This window comes from Macrotis lagotis, chromosome X, assembly GCF_037893015.1.
Source record: "Macrotis lagotis isolate mMagLag1 chromosome X, bilby.v1.9.chrom.fasta, whole genome shotgun sequence".
NCBI classification, from domain to species: Eukaryota; Metazoa; Chordata; class Mammalia; order Peramelemorphia; family Peramelidae; genus Macrotis; species Macrotis lagotis.
In genome coordinates this window covers 329,470,548-329,487,482 of record NC_133666.1, presented here as the reverse complement: position 1 = coordinate 329,487,482, position 16,935 = coordinate 329,470,548, and the positions used below count along the sequence as shown (strand labels likewise).

Genomic DNA, 16,935 nt, shown 5'->3' with positions numbered 1-16,935 from the left:
CTTCTTTATGACAGTAATGAACACCCTTAAAAACATATGGTAGTACAACAATTTCTGAAACAAGATAATTCTGATCATTTCATTTTGTGATAGCAATGATATGCTTGCATGTTTCTGCTGACATTAGGCTAATTCAGAAATGTGTCCCTGAGCAGATGAACCTAGATTTAACCAATTTCCTGCTTTTAGTTAATATCTTTTTTTGGTTTTTGCAAGGCAAATGGGGTTAAGTGGCTTGCCCAAGGCCACACAGCTAGGTAATTATTAAGTGTCTGAGACCGAATTTGAACCCAGGTACTCCTGACTCCAGGGCTGGTGCTTTATCCACTGCGCCACCTAGCTGCCCCTTTAGTTAATATCTTGATGGAATTCATGCCATGCACAAATTTTTGATTGTCTCTTTTGCTGCTTCTAATTCTGTGATTATTACTATAAGGAAATATCCCAATGAGTTCCATGAGAGCACATTTCAATATCTGTTGATGGAGGAAAAGTCAAAAGTTTCAAGGAACATTCAAGTCCATAGATGAAACAGGATCAATCAGCACTGAAGTGCAAAAGGAAAGTGCAATTGAAAATAAAAACTAATGCCCCCAAAATTGGTAAATTGTTATAAAATTACCTAATACAATCTCAAAGAGTGACTGAGCTTATGAGATTGCTAATGATTAATCTGCAGTGCTTGATATAGTTCAAAGATGGAAGAACAGGGAAAACAGCAAAAATTTAACAACTACTAACCAATGAGTTTATATTTTAAAAAAAAAACTTAAAATGGGCGAGAAAATACAAATACTAAAAAAATTTTAAAGGTAATTTTTGCTGATAAAATTTACATTTTCTTTCACAACTAAACTAAAAACCTTTGTCAGAAGTAATCCCTACTTGCCAGTAAGATCTGGGTAAAACCTCTAATCAGAAAAAAAGTATTTTAGAGATTTGTTTTTTACTTCCAGTGGTTTGAAGCCTTGTCCTTATTGAGGAATGAATAATGAATAATGAATCTTGATAATCTTGATAAATATGTGGAGACACTGAAAAAAGATTTATACCTAAATCACAGCTTAATTTATTCCCAAATCACCATCAATATTAATTAATAATGGCATCCAGAGTATGGAGATAAATGTTTAGATGGTCTAGGAACTCGTAAAACAGATTTACACTTCAATGAAAACCTACTGACTATAACCAAGATTAGATTTGGAAAAACAATTAGAGGTAACCAAGGTAATAAAACTGAATTTTCATGATGAATTAAACAATATTTGTCAACATGTTAAGAACTCCATACAAGATCATATAAAACAAGTGAATGAAACAAAAGAACCTATTGTATACTAAACATTTGTAAAGATGCAAAAAGTTTCAAGGTTTATTACAAAAATTATTTTATGCAATATAATTATTTTTAGGTTTTGTTTTTTGTTTTTTTGCAAGGCAATGGAGTTAAGTGGCTTGTCCAAGGCCACAGAGCTAGGTAATTAAGTGTCTGAGGCTGGATTTGAACTTAGGTAATCCTGACTCCAGGGCCAGTGCTCTATCCACTGTGCCATCTAGGTGCCCTACATTAAATTATTTTACTTTGAGTTAATTTATACACAACCATCATGTTTTATGCCTTGCCTGCTTTTTGTATTTCATGGGTCAATGAACAAGGTTTCTCTATTCTTTATAGCTTTCAAGGAATCTTGACAAATTTTGATCAATTGATGGGAAATATCATCTTAAAAGAAATCCTTTAAAGTAGTATTTACCGCTACTGGATATTTAATGCTTTTCTATAACTAACAATAAGCCCAGAAAGATTTTCTATTTCCTGTATCTTTTAGTCAACTGATATGGTAAAGGACTCTTCTACTGTACATCAAGTCTAAATCTGCACCATGATACCACCCCAAAAAATTGTAATCTCTTTCCCACATCTGAGTATTTAACGAAACCTAATATATGCCCCTAATCTATTCTTTTCTAAATTAACCATTCCCAATTATTTCAAATAATCTTTACACTGCATGAACTGGAGACTTTTCACCAGCCTGGATGTCCTACTCTGGATCCAATTTATCAATCTTCTTCCTAAAAATGTAGTGCCCAAAACAGAACATAATATTCTAGATATAGTCTAACCAGGACAGAGCCTTACTAATCCTAATTCTTAATGTAGCTGCAGTGGATAATTTATTTACCTATACTTAAAACCTGCCTTAACCTGCTTTCTCAATTATTATATTTATGATCTAAATGCTGTCTAGAATTTAACTTGATGTACAAAGGTGCTTTTTCCTTCATGAGAAAGAGATTAAAAACTTGCAAAGTTTGTATAACTAAAACTCCTAAAGACTACTATTACAACTATTAACTCAAATAGTTTAAATGTTGTCTTTCGGATGTGTCTTCCTCCATACGCTCTCATGCATGCATTACAAATCTTAGCTCATCAAGCAGCTAAATTGCATTACTTTGTCTTATGCCTCTTTCCTGACCAATATCCAGCTCTGGCCAGGACTATGTACCCCAGGATGAGCATTATATGAGTCCCTGAAACTTATTTTCCTCTCCATGTTTCTGACTTCATTAAAACCTACTAAATGCCTCTCTCCAATGATACTTGGGAATCCTTTGGGCTGAAGACAGAATGAATTCCTCAGCTATGCAGTTATGAGAACTTTAGGTGTCAAAAATACAGAATGAGCTTCTTAAGCATGCCACCACAGGCTTCTGACATAGTAAATCTTGTGGTCCACCCAAACCAGTAGCTCTTTCCCAGATGATGTGTAGCCATGTGTCCCCTATCTTGTAGTTGAACTATGAATTTTTGGAACCTAAGTATAAGGCTTTAGATTGATCACTATTAAAGGTAGGGGAAGGGAAAAGGAAGAGAAAAGTGGCAAAAATTCTAGTCTGAATTCCATCTAATGGGTTAGTTATCCTTTCCAGAATCTTGTTACCTTCAAATTTGATAAGCATTCCACCTATAACTTTGTGGTCATTTAGTTGTTTTTCAATTGTATCTGCCTTTTCATGACTCCATTTGGGGTTTTCTCGGCAAAGATGCTGGAGTGGTTATTTCCTTCTCCAGCTCATTTTACAAATGAAGAAACTGGGACAAACAGGGTGAAATGAGTTCCCCAGGATCAAACAGCTAGTAAGTGTCTGAGGACAGACTTGAACTTGGGTTTTCCAGTTCTCTATATACTTCTATGTCTTTATCAGTCAATGATAAAAATGTTAAACAGCGTAAGAACACTCCATGGAAGACTTTCTTCCAAGATGCAACAATCCATTAATGACTTCTCTTTCAGTCTGGCCAATCAATCAGTCCCAAAGGATGAAAATGAGCTGACAGAGCAGGTTGGAATTAGGAATCAAGGAATATCTAGATTCAAATTTCACCTCAGAAACTTGTCTTCAGCCTTTAACACAGTGCCCATCTTGTCAACTGCAGGGCTTTTACCTCTTTGTACCTCCTAACAGTGGTCATTATAAATCTTCATAGTATATTTTCTCTCTAGTAAGGGTAACTCATTACAAAGAAGGCAATGGATTTATAATGAATTCTAAAATCTCTTCCAGATCTAAATCTATCCTTACATGATTCTAGATTAATGAAAATCACTCTACTGAATGGGCATTAGCCCTTTGCTAGTCAAGAAAATTCTAGTGAGCATCAAAGGGCTGCCTAGTATCAATTTTCTAACTAGAAAAAAGGCAGGGGCTTCTCTTGCTTCTATTGTTCCTCACAGACTGTTGGCTTCATAGAGCTCCAATGTAGCATTGGATATTTCTGACCCATTTGTTTAAAAAACAAAATTAAACACTGTGCCCAGAAGAAATATTAAAATTTTACATTTAAAAATCCAAACTGGGTTGACCTTTAAAAGTTACTTTTACATAATTACTATTGCTATTACATGAAAAAAGGTCAATGCCTTTATTTATGTTCCAAGTGATTAATGAAATACTTAACTGCTTGGTGCTGCCTTTTTTTTTTTAACTAGTCTTCGGTCTAATCTTACTCCTCACTAACTCAGGTCAATGTTTTTGGGCTTGAGAGGAAGCTGAGAAAATCTCCCCTTGATGCAAGCGCGTTCAGCACCCTTTTCAACCACGTAATAAATAGGATCACAAGTTTCAGTTCAGCCCCGAGCGGCCTGTGAGGGGGTGAGCGGGTGCATGGGTTGTGCGGCAGGGGCAGAGGGTGGTGTGCGCATGCGTGTTTACGTCACCATCCCACAGCAGCGGGGAGTGTACGTGTGCGTGCGCGCTCCTGTGTGCGTGCGCGCCAGAACTGTGCTTAGTGAGTGCGTGTGCCCCGACGTGAGTCAGGGGGGCCGCTCCCCTGGGGGAGGGGCATGTGGCGACAGAAGCCCCCAGCCCCGCCCCCGGGGTCTCTCCCACGGCCTCAGTCTTTCAGTCGGATAGCCTAACGCCACCCCGCCCCGGGGTATGCGGAGCCCAGACTCCTAGTTCCCGGAGCCGCTGGGGGGGATGGACACGGAAAGGCTTCCCGAGGCCATTGGGAGTCACTGGTTCCCCAGGTTACCCATATCGCGAAGGCCGAGGCCGCTCTTCTCCAGGATCTTCTCCTCCGACAGGACTAACTTACACGCCGTCGCCATTTTTTTTTCAAACCGAGCGCGGCTGCGTTTACGCCTGCGCAGTGAGGTTCGGCCTGGGAGACGCGACGCACTACGTCTCCCGGGGGGCGGTGACGCGCTCCGTCTCCTGGGAGACGCGACGCGCTACGTCTCCCGGGGGGGCGGTGACGCGCTCCGTCTCCTGGGAGACGCGACGCGCTACGTCTCCCGGGGGGCGGTGACGCGCTCCGTCTCCTGGGAGACGCGACGCACTCCGTCTCCGGGGAAGGAGGAGGCGACGCGCTCCGTCTCCCGGGGGAGGCCTCCCGGACTCCCCTCTGCACCCCTTCTGGGCCGAGGCTCCGCACCGGTACTGTGAGGAGGTGGGCCGGGCCCGCGTTCCGGGGAGACGCCTCTGCCCTCCCCACTGCGGGCGCTAGCTCGGGCACCTACCCGTCCAGGCCAAGTAACACGCTGCTCCTTTATGTTTCTCCCCCCCGGCCGAGGGGGTGGGCGCGGGAGAGGCCGCCCGGGGCCTGGGGAGGCGGCCGGGGCAGAGCGCTGGGGAAGCCGAGGCGTCCGGGCCTGCCAGGCGAGGGGGCTGGGGAGAGCAGCCGGGGCCAAGACGGCGGTGAGGAACCAGCCCGAGGGCCCTGCGTGGCCCCGGTGCTGGAATTTCATGCGATGAAGTACCCGAATCATTGCAGAACGGCTTTGCAAAGCGCCGGTCGCAGTCACCTCTGTGCTTCTGGGGTTTCGGTCTTTGTGACCCCGTTTTGGGGGGTAAAGAGACAGGAATGGTTTTGCTATTTCTTTCTCCAGTTCATTTTACAGGTGAGAAAACCGAAGCCAATAGTGACTTGTCCAGGGTCACACAAGTAGGAAGACCCAGCGGCTTTGCATTGCACCACCTAGCTGTAGCTCCCTATTCCTTATCAAATCCAGTATTCAAGGGGCGGCTAGGTGGCTCAGCGGCCGGAGCCCCGGCACCTGAGTTCAAACCGGCCTCACACTTCATAATGACCCAGCTGTGTGGCCTTGGGCAAGCCACTTAGCCCCACTGCCCTGCACAAGCTAAAAAACAAAAAACCGCACATTCCAGAGCTTCTATAATCTGAGGCAAGATGATAGAGGACTAGATGTGGAATCCAACCATCTGGGTTACAAGCAAAGTCCCATTTCTCACTAGGTGATCACTCCAGGTCTTGGTTTCTTCTCTTCACAATGAAGACATTATAGACGCCATGACCTCAGGGTCCCCTTCAGCTATTTGCCCCCAAATAACAATATTCCCCAACCCAACTGCCCTGATCACTGTCCTAGTGGCAATGGCATTCTTCCTGACTGCACCTTTTATTTTTTTCTTGGCAAGGCAATGGGGTTGACTGCCCAAGGTCTTATAGCTAGGTAATTAAGTGTCTGAGACTGGATTTGAACTCAGGTCCTCCTGACTCCAGGGCCAGTGCCCCCCCCCTTGCTCACTTTCTTATATCTAAAATATTTTCCTCTTCCCCTTTCCCCCTACCAGTATTTTAATTCCTTGTCATAAATTTAAAGGTGAAATACTGAAATATTTTCCCCACCTTTTCATATCAGACTTTTATTATTTTACATCACTTTCATGAGTTATTTTATATGATTGCTTGCATATTTCAAATACCCCTACTAAACTAGTACTTTCTTTACCTCCCCTTCTTATAGCTATGTGTCATTTTGTATGATAAGTTATTTGTATAGTTCATGGCTCATTCAGAACTATAAATTCCTTCAGGACAGAGATCCCATTAAATTTTATACTTTTCCGAGAAGCTATCACATATAAAAGGTAATTGAAGGATTAAATATTTCTTGAATCTTCAAATTAAGCATTCTCTACTTACTGTTCTTGAGACTGTATTCAAGGTGTTTAATCACTCCTAATTACACTTTTTTTAATTTATAAAAATGGGGGCAGCTAGGTGGCACAGTAGATAGAGCTCCAGTCCTGGAGTCAGGAGTACCTGAGTTCAAATTTAGCCTCAGAAACTTCATAATTACCTAGCTGTGTGACCTTGGGCAAGCCATTTAACCCCATTGCCTTGCAAAAAAAACTAAAAAATGATAACAGATGTAGCTTTGCAGACTAGGTAGAAAACTCACCTTTCAAGTCAAGAAGACATTTCAATCAAGTCTTGCTTTTGATACATTCTAGGTTTTGTAACTGAGGAAGTCACTCAACCTCTCAATGCCAAAACCATTTTTCTAAAAGTTTTAGGTCAGTTACTGATAGATATTAGTAGAGGAAGTTTCCACACCAAACTAAGTCAGTATTTACCTCAACATTAATTAGCTTCAACAAAAAGTGAATGTGGATGACAATTTTTTTTAAATTAAAAAAAGGGGGCGGCTAGGTGGGGTAGTGCACTGGCCTTGGAGTCAGGAGCAATTGTGTTCAAATCTGGTCTCAGACGTTTAATAATTACCTAGCTGTATGGCCTTGGGCAAGCCACTTAACCCCATTTGCCTTGCAAAAATCCTAAAAAAAAAAAAATTTAAAAAGCCAGAATCTTTTATGCTAGTCAGATGATCATGCCATTGTCTCACCTGGAAGAATACTCCTCCAACTCATATGTGGATCCCTCAGCAAAGCCTACTCCAGACTCCATTTCTGTGTAGGTTCCCATCCACTCAAAATCACAAATCACAGGCCTCCTCCAATGTGATTACATTTATTAGTCAAATGAAACTTAGTTCAAAGCAAAGCTCTTACTGAGATAACATAAGAAAGGAGCTGTGAACATTTTTTATGATAGCAAAGAACTGTACTTAAAGTAGATGTCCAACAATTAAAGGAAAATATTAATTGTAGGACATGTCTCATCACTGTATCATAAGGGACAAGGAATATGAAGGATTCAGAGAAACATGCATGTATATGATATGATGCAAAATGAAGTTAGCAGAAACAGACACAAGGACTACAATTATATAAATTTAAAAATGAAAATAATGTATAATTATTGTGACCAAATTTTCCTCCAAAAGATAAAGAGGAAAAAGAGGAAGACAGTGTATATAGTAGAGACCTGTAGTCAGAACAACTTTGTTGGGAGTCCTTAAATTGGAATCCTTATTTTTTACACTTAACCAAATGACTTTCAGCAAGTTATCTAACCTCTGTAAACCTCCATTTCCTGACTTATGAAGTGAAGATAATAATATTTAACACTACCCTATCTACATTACAGCCTTTTGAGGAAAGTATTGCACAAATGTTAGTTGTTATAATTTGCTATCCATACAAGTTGAGCTTATTTTTAACAGATTTAGGCAATAGTGGGATAATAATTGTCCTTTATGCTGTTCCTTCAGAATTCATGCTGATTGCTTTAGAATTCTTGGTTCTTGTCCTTCATTAATGATGAAGGCCAAAATGCCATCACTATGTTTGAGACAAATTACAGTGTGTTCCACTGTGGCTGATGAGCTCCATACAAGCTCAAAATACTCTATCAAAGGTCAGGCACAAATAGTCCATGTGAATGCCTGGGTTACGTTCCCTAAATTTATATATGTCAGGTTTCCTTTGAGCTGCTTCAATTTCCCCTTCCCTATAGAGCTCAACACCTTCACTGATAAGGGCATGTCATACTGGCAAGACATGGCAATTTTGTGTCAGTGTCTCCTGGGCTCTGCAATCAATTCAAAAGTTCTTCAGTGAGATCTTCAAGGTGTCTCAGCATTGCTTCTTCTGACCCCCTTGTGAGCGCTTGCCCTGTGTGAGTGCTCCTTAAAATAGTCTTTTTGGCAAGCATACTTCTGTTGTTCTAACAATCTGCATTCTCTGTAGTTGTGTTGAAATGCTAGGCAGTTTAATTCAAGAAAGGACAGCTTTTTAAAAAATTTTTGCAAGGCAATGGGGTTAAGTAACTTGCCCAAGGTCACACAGCTAAGTAATTATTAAGTGTCTGAGACCAGATTTGAATTCAGATTTGAATTCCTGACTCCAAGACTTGTGCTTTATTCACTATGGCACCTAGCTGCCCCAGACAATTTAAATGGAAGTGATTCAGTTTCCTGACATGGCACCGATTTCACAGGCATATATAGAATGAAGTCAACACAAGGGCTCTCTCAGCCTTCAGTTTGGTAGTTAATCTAATACCTCTTCTCTCCCACACTTTCTTTCAAAACCTCTCAAATACTGAGCTAGCTCTGGCAATGCATGTATCCAGCCTCATTATCAATGTGTACCTCCCTGGAAAGGACACTGCCAAGATAAATGAACTTGTCCACAGTACTCAGAACTTCTCCATTTGCTATAATTGATGGCTCTACATATGGATGGTGTTGTGCTGTCTGATGGTGCACCTGTGTTTTCTTGGTGTTAATTCCTAGACCAAAATTAGCACAAGCAGCAGAGAATTGATCCATACTTTATTGCATCTTGGCTTCAAAGGCTGCATTAGGTGTATAGTGATCTGCAAACAGAAGATCATGCACCAACAATTCCCTCCACGTTAATGTACCTGTTTTCCTCTCAATCTGTATTATTAGGAGATTTCAGTCTCATAAGAATCATTAATTTCTCATTACTAACACCACTGTCAGGATAGTCTTTGTGGTATCTAATCAGACATCAGTTGCAAATTTGTCTGAATTTGGTACAGACAATACCTTAGTGTGGTTTCATAAACTTAAAAACAATTAATTAATGCCCTACCTTTTTCAAAGTTTAACAAAGAAAGGTCAAAGGCTTTCCATGGCTGCCATCCAAACTCAAAGTATCAAAGCGGCTTGTCTCCACTTAGTCCTCTACCAAAGAACTTCAAAGTTCCTTCCTCTTGCAAAGTCCAGCCAAACCATGAGGCTTGCAAAGGCAACCATAGTGCAAGCCAACTCCATTATCTCTAGAGTCAAATGGAGCTACATCTAAATCCTGTAATTCTGCTACCATGGATACTACATCCATCTGCAAGTAGGAGAATGTTGATGAGGAGAGACAAAGAAGTACTTTGATGTTGCTGCCAACTGATACTTAAGGATATAATGACATCATCAATTGATGTTTATTTTCCAGGCAGTGAAAATACGTGCTGACTAGAAAGAGGGAACCTCTTAACAGGGATTCCATCTGTATCACCAACCAAGTTCTTACACTTCCCCTTTCAATCAAACTACTAAAATCCACTGCCTGTGTTATCTTTCTAGCTATCTAGTTGTTGGGGTTTTTTTTGTTTTTTTTTTTTAGGTTTTTGCAAGGCAAATGGAGTTAAGTGGCTTGCCCAAAGCCACACAGCTAGGTAATTATTAAGTGTCTGAGACCAGATTTGAACCCAGGTACTCCTGACTCCAGGGGCAGTGCTTTATCCACTGCGCCACCTAGCCGCCCCATCTAGTTGTTTTTCAAAAACTTGATTGATATTTATTAATTGCCAATAGAGCAAGGCACTATGCCAGGCACTAGAAGTTATGGAAGCTACCTCCATTTAACTAATTAGAGAATTGAAGGACTAACAAGGACTTCAGAAACTCAGGTAATTACACCCCTTATCTCCATTCAGTTATCCCAGAAAGGTGCTGTTTGATTTTTTAATGTCTACAGGGAATGAATTTTAGATATCCATCAATAGTGGAAATTGATAAAGATAGATTTAAGCAATATTAAGATGTAGACTACTGAAAAATTGGAAATGAAAGGTGAAAGAGAGAAAAGTCACAAATCTTACCACCATTTTAAACTTGAGAAACTGGATAAAATGATGTGGTCACTGATAAAAAAAAACAGTGAAGTTATTAGGAAGAACAGATTTGGGGAAAGATAATAAACTTGGCTTTGGACATGTTAAATCTAAGGTGCTATTAGATAACCAACAGCAAATGTCCCATCAGACACTGGAAGATGATGAGATTTATAAATAAAGGAGAACTTTGAGATCATATAAGTTGTTTCACATTATACAAATGAGAAAACTTATTCTTTAAGAGGTCAAGTGATTTATCCAAGGTCATTCAGCCAAATGTGGATCCAAAGCTCAAGAAAGAAGTCAGCAGTAAAAATAAAAATTTTGTAATCATCTACCAAGAGGTAATAGTTGACTTTTGGGGAATAAATCAGACTGTCAAAGGGAGATAGAAAAAAGATGACCAAGGACAAAACCTTGGGGAGCATCTTCCTTTGGAAGGTATGTTTTAAACCAGAAAATAAGATTCAGTAGAAATAGTAAGGGATACCTATTCTACTGAAATTAGAAGAAAGCAGAAAGTCTTCAAAAATTCTTCTTGCTAGATCTCGATGATAATTCGTTTTAATATCAAAGGCGTTTAATCCCATTATCTTAATCTATATAGATTCACATTGTGTTCCATGTTGCTTTTGGCTGACTCACAGTTGATGGGTGGAGAAGGTGCAGCTTCTTTCAGTTGTCCTGAATCTGGGTTCATCAGTTGCAGGCAGCTACCCTGCAGCATCTAGGCTGGGCCTCCATCTTCATCACCACCGTGCCACCCAAATTTGACCCTAAGAAAATTTAATTCGTGTTTTTAAGGTACACTGGTGATGAATATTAATGCCACATCTTTTCTGGCCCTCAAAATTGGTCCCTTGGATTTGTCTCCCCAAAAAGTTGATGGTGGCATCACCAAGACAAACAATAACTGGAAAGGGCTAAACTTTACAGTAATATTTACCACTCAGAACAAGCTTAGATTGAGATTGTGCCTTTTGCCTCAGCCTTGATAGCAACATTGCTCAATAGATGAGGCACCAATCCCTGGCAAGAAACCTCTTTGGAACCATTAAAGAGGTACTTGGAACAGCCCAGTCTATTCTATGGGCTGCAGTATTTATGGCAGACATCCTTATGGTGCCATTGATGACATCAATAGTGGTACTTTGGAATACTGAGCTAATTAGAAACTATAAAATAGACTTGTAATAAATTTACATTTAACTACAGACAAAGGCTCTCTTCATTTTTCCAACTGGTAATTTTTTCTGTCAGAGCCACCATATATTCTAGGAAATACTTGTGTTGTAATTTCTTTAGTTCTCTTGCTCTGTAGTAACTTTAAAACAATTTTGAAGCTCATGGGGCAGGCAGGTATTGGGTGGGGGGGAAGTTGTTGAAGCATCTTAGCTGGGGGAATTGTAAATTGAAAGAAGACTGGTTGACCTAGCCACCGTTGCCCCAGGCACAAGCAGACTTTTTAATCTAGCTAGACTATCCATTTGCCTTAAACTTTAAATAGAGGATTTTGGGGAGTGAGGATCCCTCTCAATACAAACTCAGGACAGTATGAATAGCGGCAAAAGTCATTGGAGCATAGGAATCAAGAAATTGAGAAGAGTAGTCCTAAAGAAATAATCCTTGGCTCAAAATTTTTGCATTGCACTATGGGTTTGTGCTAGGGTAATTGTACATGGTCAACATTGCTTTTTTTAATTTTAAAAAAATTCTACTTTTCATTGGATAATGACCTTCCCTTACACTGGGTTCCTTTACCAATTCATCCTTGCTGTTCTTTTTGCATTTCGTCATTCCCTATTACATTATATGCTCCTTAAAAACAAGGACTTTCTTTTTCTTTGTTTTTATCCCCAATATTTAGGAGAGTATCTGGCACAAGAGCAGGTACTTAAATTTTTATTGACTGATCCTACAATTGTCACTTTTAATTGGTTAATGCAGGTCTTCATTTCTAGGGTTTTATCATAATAAGTTTTTAAGCATTACTCTACATTATTCTTGAAATTCATGTCTTTTAAGCATGCTAAACAGTCCTCAGTGATTCCAGGTGATGTTAGGATAAAACACAAAATTCTTAGTCTGGCTTGAAAGATCAAAAGAGTCTGTATGTCTGTCTTTGTGTCTGGGTATATTTCTGAGTCCATAGTGATTAAGGACTTGCCCAAGTCACAGCTAATAAGCATTACAGGTCTGAGGCCAGATTTAAATTCAGCTACCCACCCTACCAGCAACATGGGATCGATAATCAACCTTAATGGACTTGCTCATTCCAACAGATCAACAATCAGGAACAATTTGGAGGTATCTGCAATGGAGAATGCCATCTGTATCCTGACAAACAATTGTGGAGATTAAACAAAGACCAAAGACTATTACTTTTAATTTTTTTTAAAAAATGTTATTTTACAATGTAATTTTGCTATATTCTCATACTTTGTTTCTTCCTTAAGGATATGATTTCTCTCCTCACATTCAGCTTCGATCAATGCATACCATAGAAACAATGTAAAGACTAATAGACTGCCTTCTGTGGGGGGTGGGGGAGGGAAGCATGATGGGGGGGGGGAAATTGTAAAATTCAAAGTAAATGAAATATTTCAAAAATAAAAAAATTCAGTTCCCTTGACTTCTTTAAATGGAATTTACCAAACTATATAGAAGAGCAAATAATTCTGAATTCACTGAGTGTCTGTGCTTTCTTTTATATGAGGAAATGGAGACTCAAAGGAGTTAAGTGACTTGTCTAAAGTCTCACAGATTTTATCAGCAGATTCAAAACTAGAACCCAGGACTTCTGCCTCTTAGTTTCCCATCATATAATGCTGCATGAACCCTACATTCATTAAGAATATAATCTTGAAAATTTATATTGAGGGCAGCTAGGTGCCAGCTAGGTTCTATCCAAACTCAGGACAGTATGAATAGTGGCAAAAGTAGTTGGAACACAGGAATCAAGAAATTGAGAAGAGGGGAGATAGAATATTGGCCCTGCAGTCTGGAGGACCTGAGTTCAAATGTGGCCTTAGACACTTAATCCTAATTGCCTAGCTGTGTGACCTTGGGCAAATCACTCCTTTGCCTTAAATGAAATAAACTCCCATTGCCTTAAATGAAATTCAAAAAAGAAAATTTATATTAATATTTTAAGAATCTTTATAATACTATATATAATATAATATATAATACTAATATAAATACTTTATAATACTAAATTGTATCTGTGATTCAAATAGCTGTCCCCTAATTTTACATCTATTTTTACATATAGTAGTAGATGCAGTATTTCTTTTAGTGAAACAGTGCCTAAAATCTATGCAGTCAGAAAAAAAGTTAGAATCATGCGCATTAAACTTAATGAGAAGCTAGCTCTGAACACAACTGGGCATTGAAAGGCCCGAGGAATCTTTCAATTATTCTCCATACCCTATTTTCTCATTCCTGTTCAAGAGGAAAATATTGTACAAACTACATATCTGTCTAGATACAGAGGAAGCTACTCTCCTGCCATCCCCTTAAAATATCCATCTTATATGTTACATCATATCATTAATGGTCAGTCTGTTTAGGTCATGAAAACTCAAAATCTCATTTGTACTTTGTGCTATCCAGCACATCTGGAATATTATATCCAATTCTTGAGTGAACCACATTTTCAAAGTATTTTGACTAATTTGTATTTGTCCAAAGGGGAACAAATGAGGGAGATAACTTTGAAAAATGGTTGGAAAATCTAAGAATAGAAGCAACAGTGAATAGAGCAACTGCCCTATTCAGGAAGACCTGAATTTAAATCTGGCCCTAGAGATTTACTGGCTTTGTGACCCTCAGCAAATCACTTATCCCTGATTACCTCAAAAAAAAAAAAGAGCCAAGAATCTTAAGAGAAAAATAATGAAGGCAAGATCCTTGCCTTCCAGTTCTTGAAGAGCCCTCCTGTAAAAGGGCAGATATTTTGTGTTACTTCAGAAGACAGATGAACTAATAAATAGAAATTATAAGGGATCAGGTTTTGGTTTATCATATGGAATACGATTCTAACAAAGGATAGTCCAACAATGGAATGTGTTAATCATTTCCCTCCCCTTAAATACCACTGCGGTATTTAAACAGAGTCTAGAAAACCATTTCATAGGAAAGCAGAAGAGATTATTTGCTGAGTGGGAAACTGAACCTAATGATCTAACTCTAAATTCTTTCAGATTCAAAATTCATTGGTTTTAATATTCTAAGATCAAAATATACTTGTATCTATACAGAAAACATTTCTGTAAGGGAAAAATGATACTCCTTGCTTAGGGTAGTTTACATTTGCAATTAATATGAGGCTTCTACAGAATTCATATTTCGCTGCCTCCTGGTTTAGTCGAGTTGAACATGGGTGCTTGAAGGCTCTGACAGCAAAGCATCAACTATGGCAGATGATATTGTGCTGAAAAGGCTCCAATTGCTATCCCAATGACAAACCTACCTATCTAGAGAGGATCATTACCTATAAGCAGGCCACAAGGTAATGAATTCTTTGTTCATGGAACCCTGTGAACAAAGAAAATGACAAAATACCTCTTGGTCTTGTTTCTCCCCCTTCTGACCCTAGCAAGGAGTACCAAAGTGGTTCAAAAAGAATTATGTAGGTTTTAGATCATCTCTAAACATTAACTATTGTTACTCTACATAAGAGATTCTTAAGAAGCATGCTCAGTCACCATTCATTTGAGGATGGGCAAATATTCTGTCTGCTCTTGGGAAGCAACATGGAAGTTTTGGAGGTTGGCCTTATCTCCCTGAGTTCAAATCTGAACTCAGACACTGACTGGTTGTGTGATCCTAGACAAGTTTCCTCTTATATAAAATGAACAGGAGGGGGTGGCTAGGTGGCCTCATGGATAGAGTACTGACCCTGGAGTCAGGAGTACCTGAGTTCAAATCTGGGCTCAGACACTTAATAATTACCTAGCTGTGTGGCCTTGGGCAAGCCACTTAACCCCATTTGCCTTGCAAAAAAAAAAATTAAAAAAAAATGAACAGGAGAAGGAAATGGCAAACCCCTTCAGTATCTTTGCCAAGAAAATCCCAAATGGAATCACGAATAATTGGACATGACTGAAATGACTGAATAACAAGAAAATGGCAATCCAGGCAGTAAGATGTGGTACAATTGATGGGTGACAAAAGAACAGGGCCCTCTCTCTACCCTAGTATCATTATGATTATGCCCTAATAGTTGCTAGGCCCTGGGCTTTAACTAAACTAACCAAGATCCAATGACAGACTAGCTTCCTTTGAGCAATTAGCCTGTTAGCTCAAAAGATCTAAAGATCAATGAACAGTTGCATCATTGTCACTGTCATATTTTTAAGTGACTCCAAGCTTCTCTTTGATTAGATTTTTCTTCAAAATCTTCTGTTTCTATAACCACTATTTTTCTACTGGAAAAGACAAATGGTAGGTTTAAGCCATTTATTTCAAGAGGAATTGTGAAGAATCAGCAGAGAAAAGGAAACTGAAGAAATGATCAGAAAGATGATGAGCAAGTCATATAGCAAGAACAGCCAGGATATTCTGATATCTTAATGATGTCAAGAGAAAAGGAAGGTCCACAGTATGTTGGGCAGTCCCCCTTCTGGTAAAGAAAGAATACAGAGGAGACATATAAAATAGACATGGAGATATCATGAATGATCTTTTATTAAATATTCATTATTCCCAAGCCCTGTGATGAGTTGTGTAGATCCACATAGAAAAAGTTCCTGCTCTCAAAGAGTTCATATTTTAGTTAGCAATGCCTGTAGGGCAGATTCAGCTGTAGGAATAATGAAAAGACATAGAAGCTCTAAAACTAAAACAAGTTATGTCCAACCTGTGGCCCCATTGCTCATGGCGGTCATTGGGATCCCTGGTAGATATGTCAGGAAGGGGCATTTATTGTTGTGCTATGTTGGTGATGTGTGCTGCATTGTATTCATGAACATATTTAATTACGCTACCCTTGACCAGCTATTGTTGGCCACTGCAGCCCAAAAGAGCCAAAAAATTGGACAATCCTGCTATAATGGTGAATTCATTTTGATGAATAGCAAGGTCCAAAAATTCTCTTTTTCAGAAGGACCCAAACCAGTCATTCCTTAACCTCCAGACTTTGTCATCATGTTTCCAGTGCCTTCTCCATCTACCTCTGAAGTAACCTCCTTCTCCTGTTAATTCATTTTAACCCTGGAACATTCATTTTTGAGGAAGAATTCAAATATCCTTCATTCTCTAAACAATATGCTTTCATGTAGGGAGCATCCCTTTTCAACTCCCTTTTTTCCTGTTTGTATTTGTCTTCCTCTCAAATGGAAAAGGAAAGATGTGCACCTAGCTAGCAAATTCATCAGCAGTTGTAATGAGGGAAGAAACTGACTTTTGGCTTGTATTTGCATCCCCAGAGTTTAGTAGAGAGCTTGACTCATGGTAAAAAACAAATATTTGTTGACATAATTTAGATTACATTGGGGCATTGTCCTGCAGGATGGGAAACAGAGTAGGCCACCATCATTGGGGAAAGGGGGAATGGTCTTAAGCGATCAAAGTGAAGCAGTAGTCTGTGTTCTTTCCAATGACTGGGGATAGGGCAGCTAGGTGGCGCA

General features: G+C 39.4%; 1 protein-coding gene across 1 annotated transcript in view; it reads right to left on the bottom strand.

The window, feature by feature from the left end:
- CEP72 (centrosomal protein 72) overlaps window positions 1-4,622 on the bottom strand; it is an 80,695-nt gene extending 76,073 nt beyond the window's left edge. Inside the window, exon 1 of the mRNA XM_074200922.1 lies at window positions 4,547-4,622. Within this exon, the coding sequence (XP_074057023.1) occupies window positions 4,547-4,622 (76 nt within the window). The remainder of the gene's footprint in view (window positions 1-4,546) is intronic.
- Window positions 4,623-16,935: the final 12,313 nt, after the last annotated feature.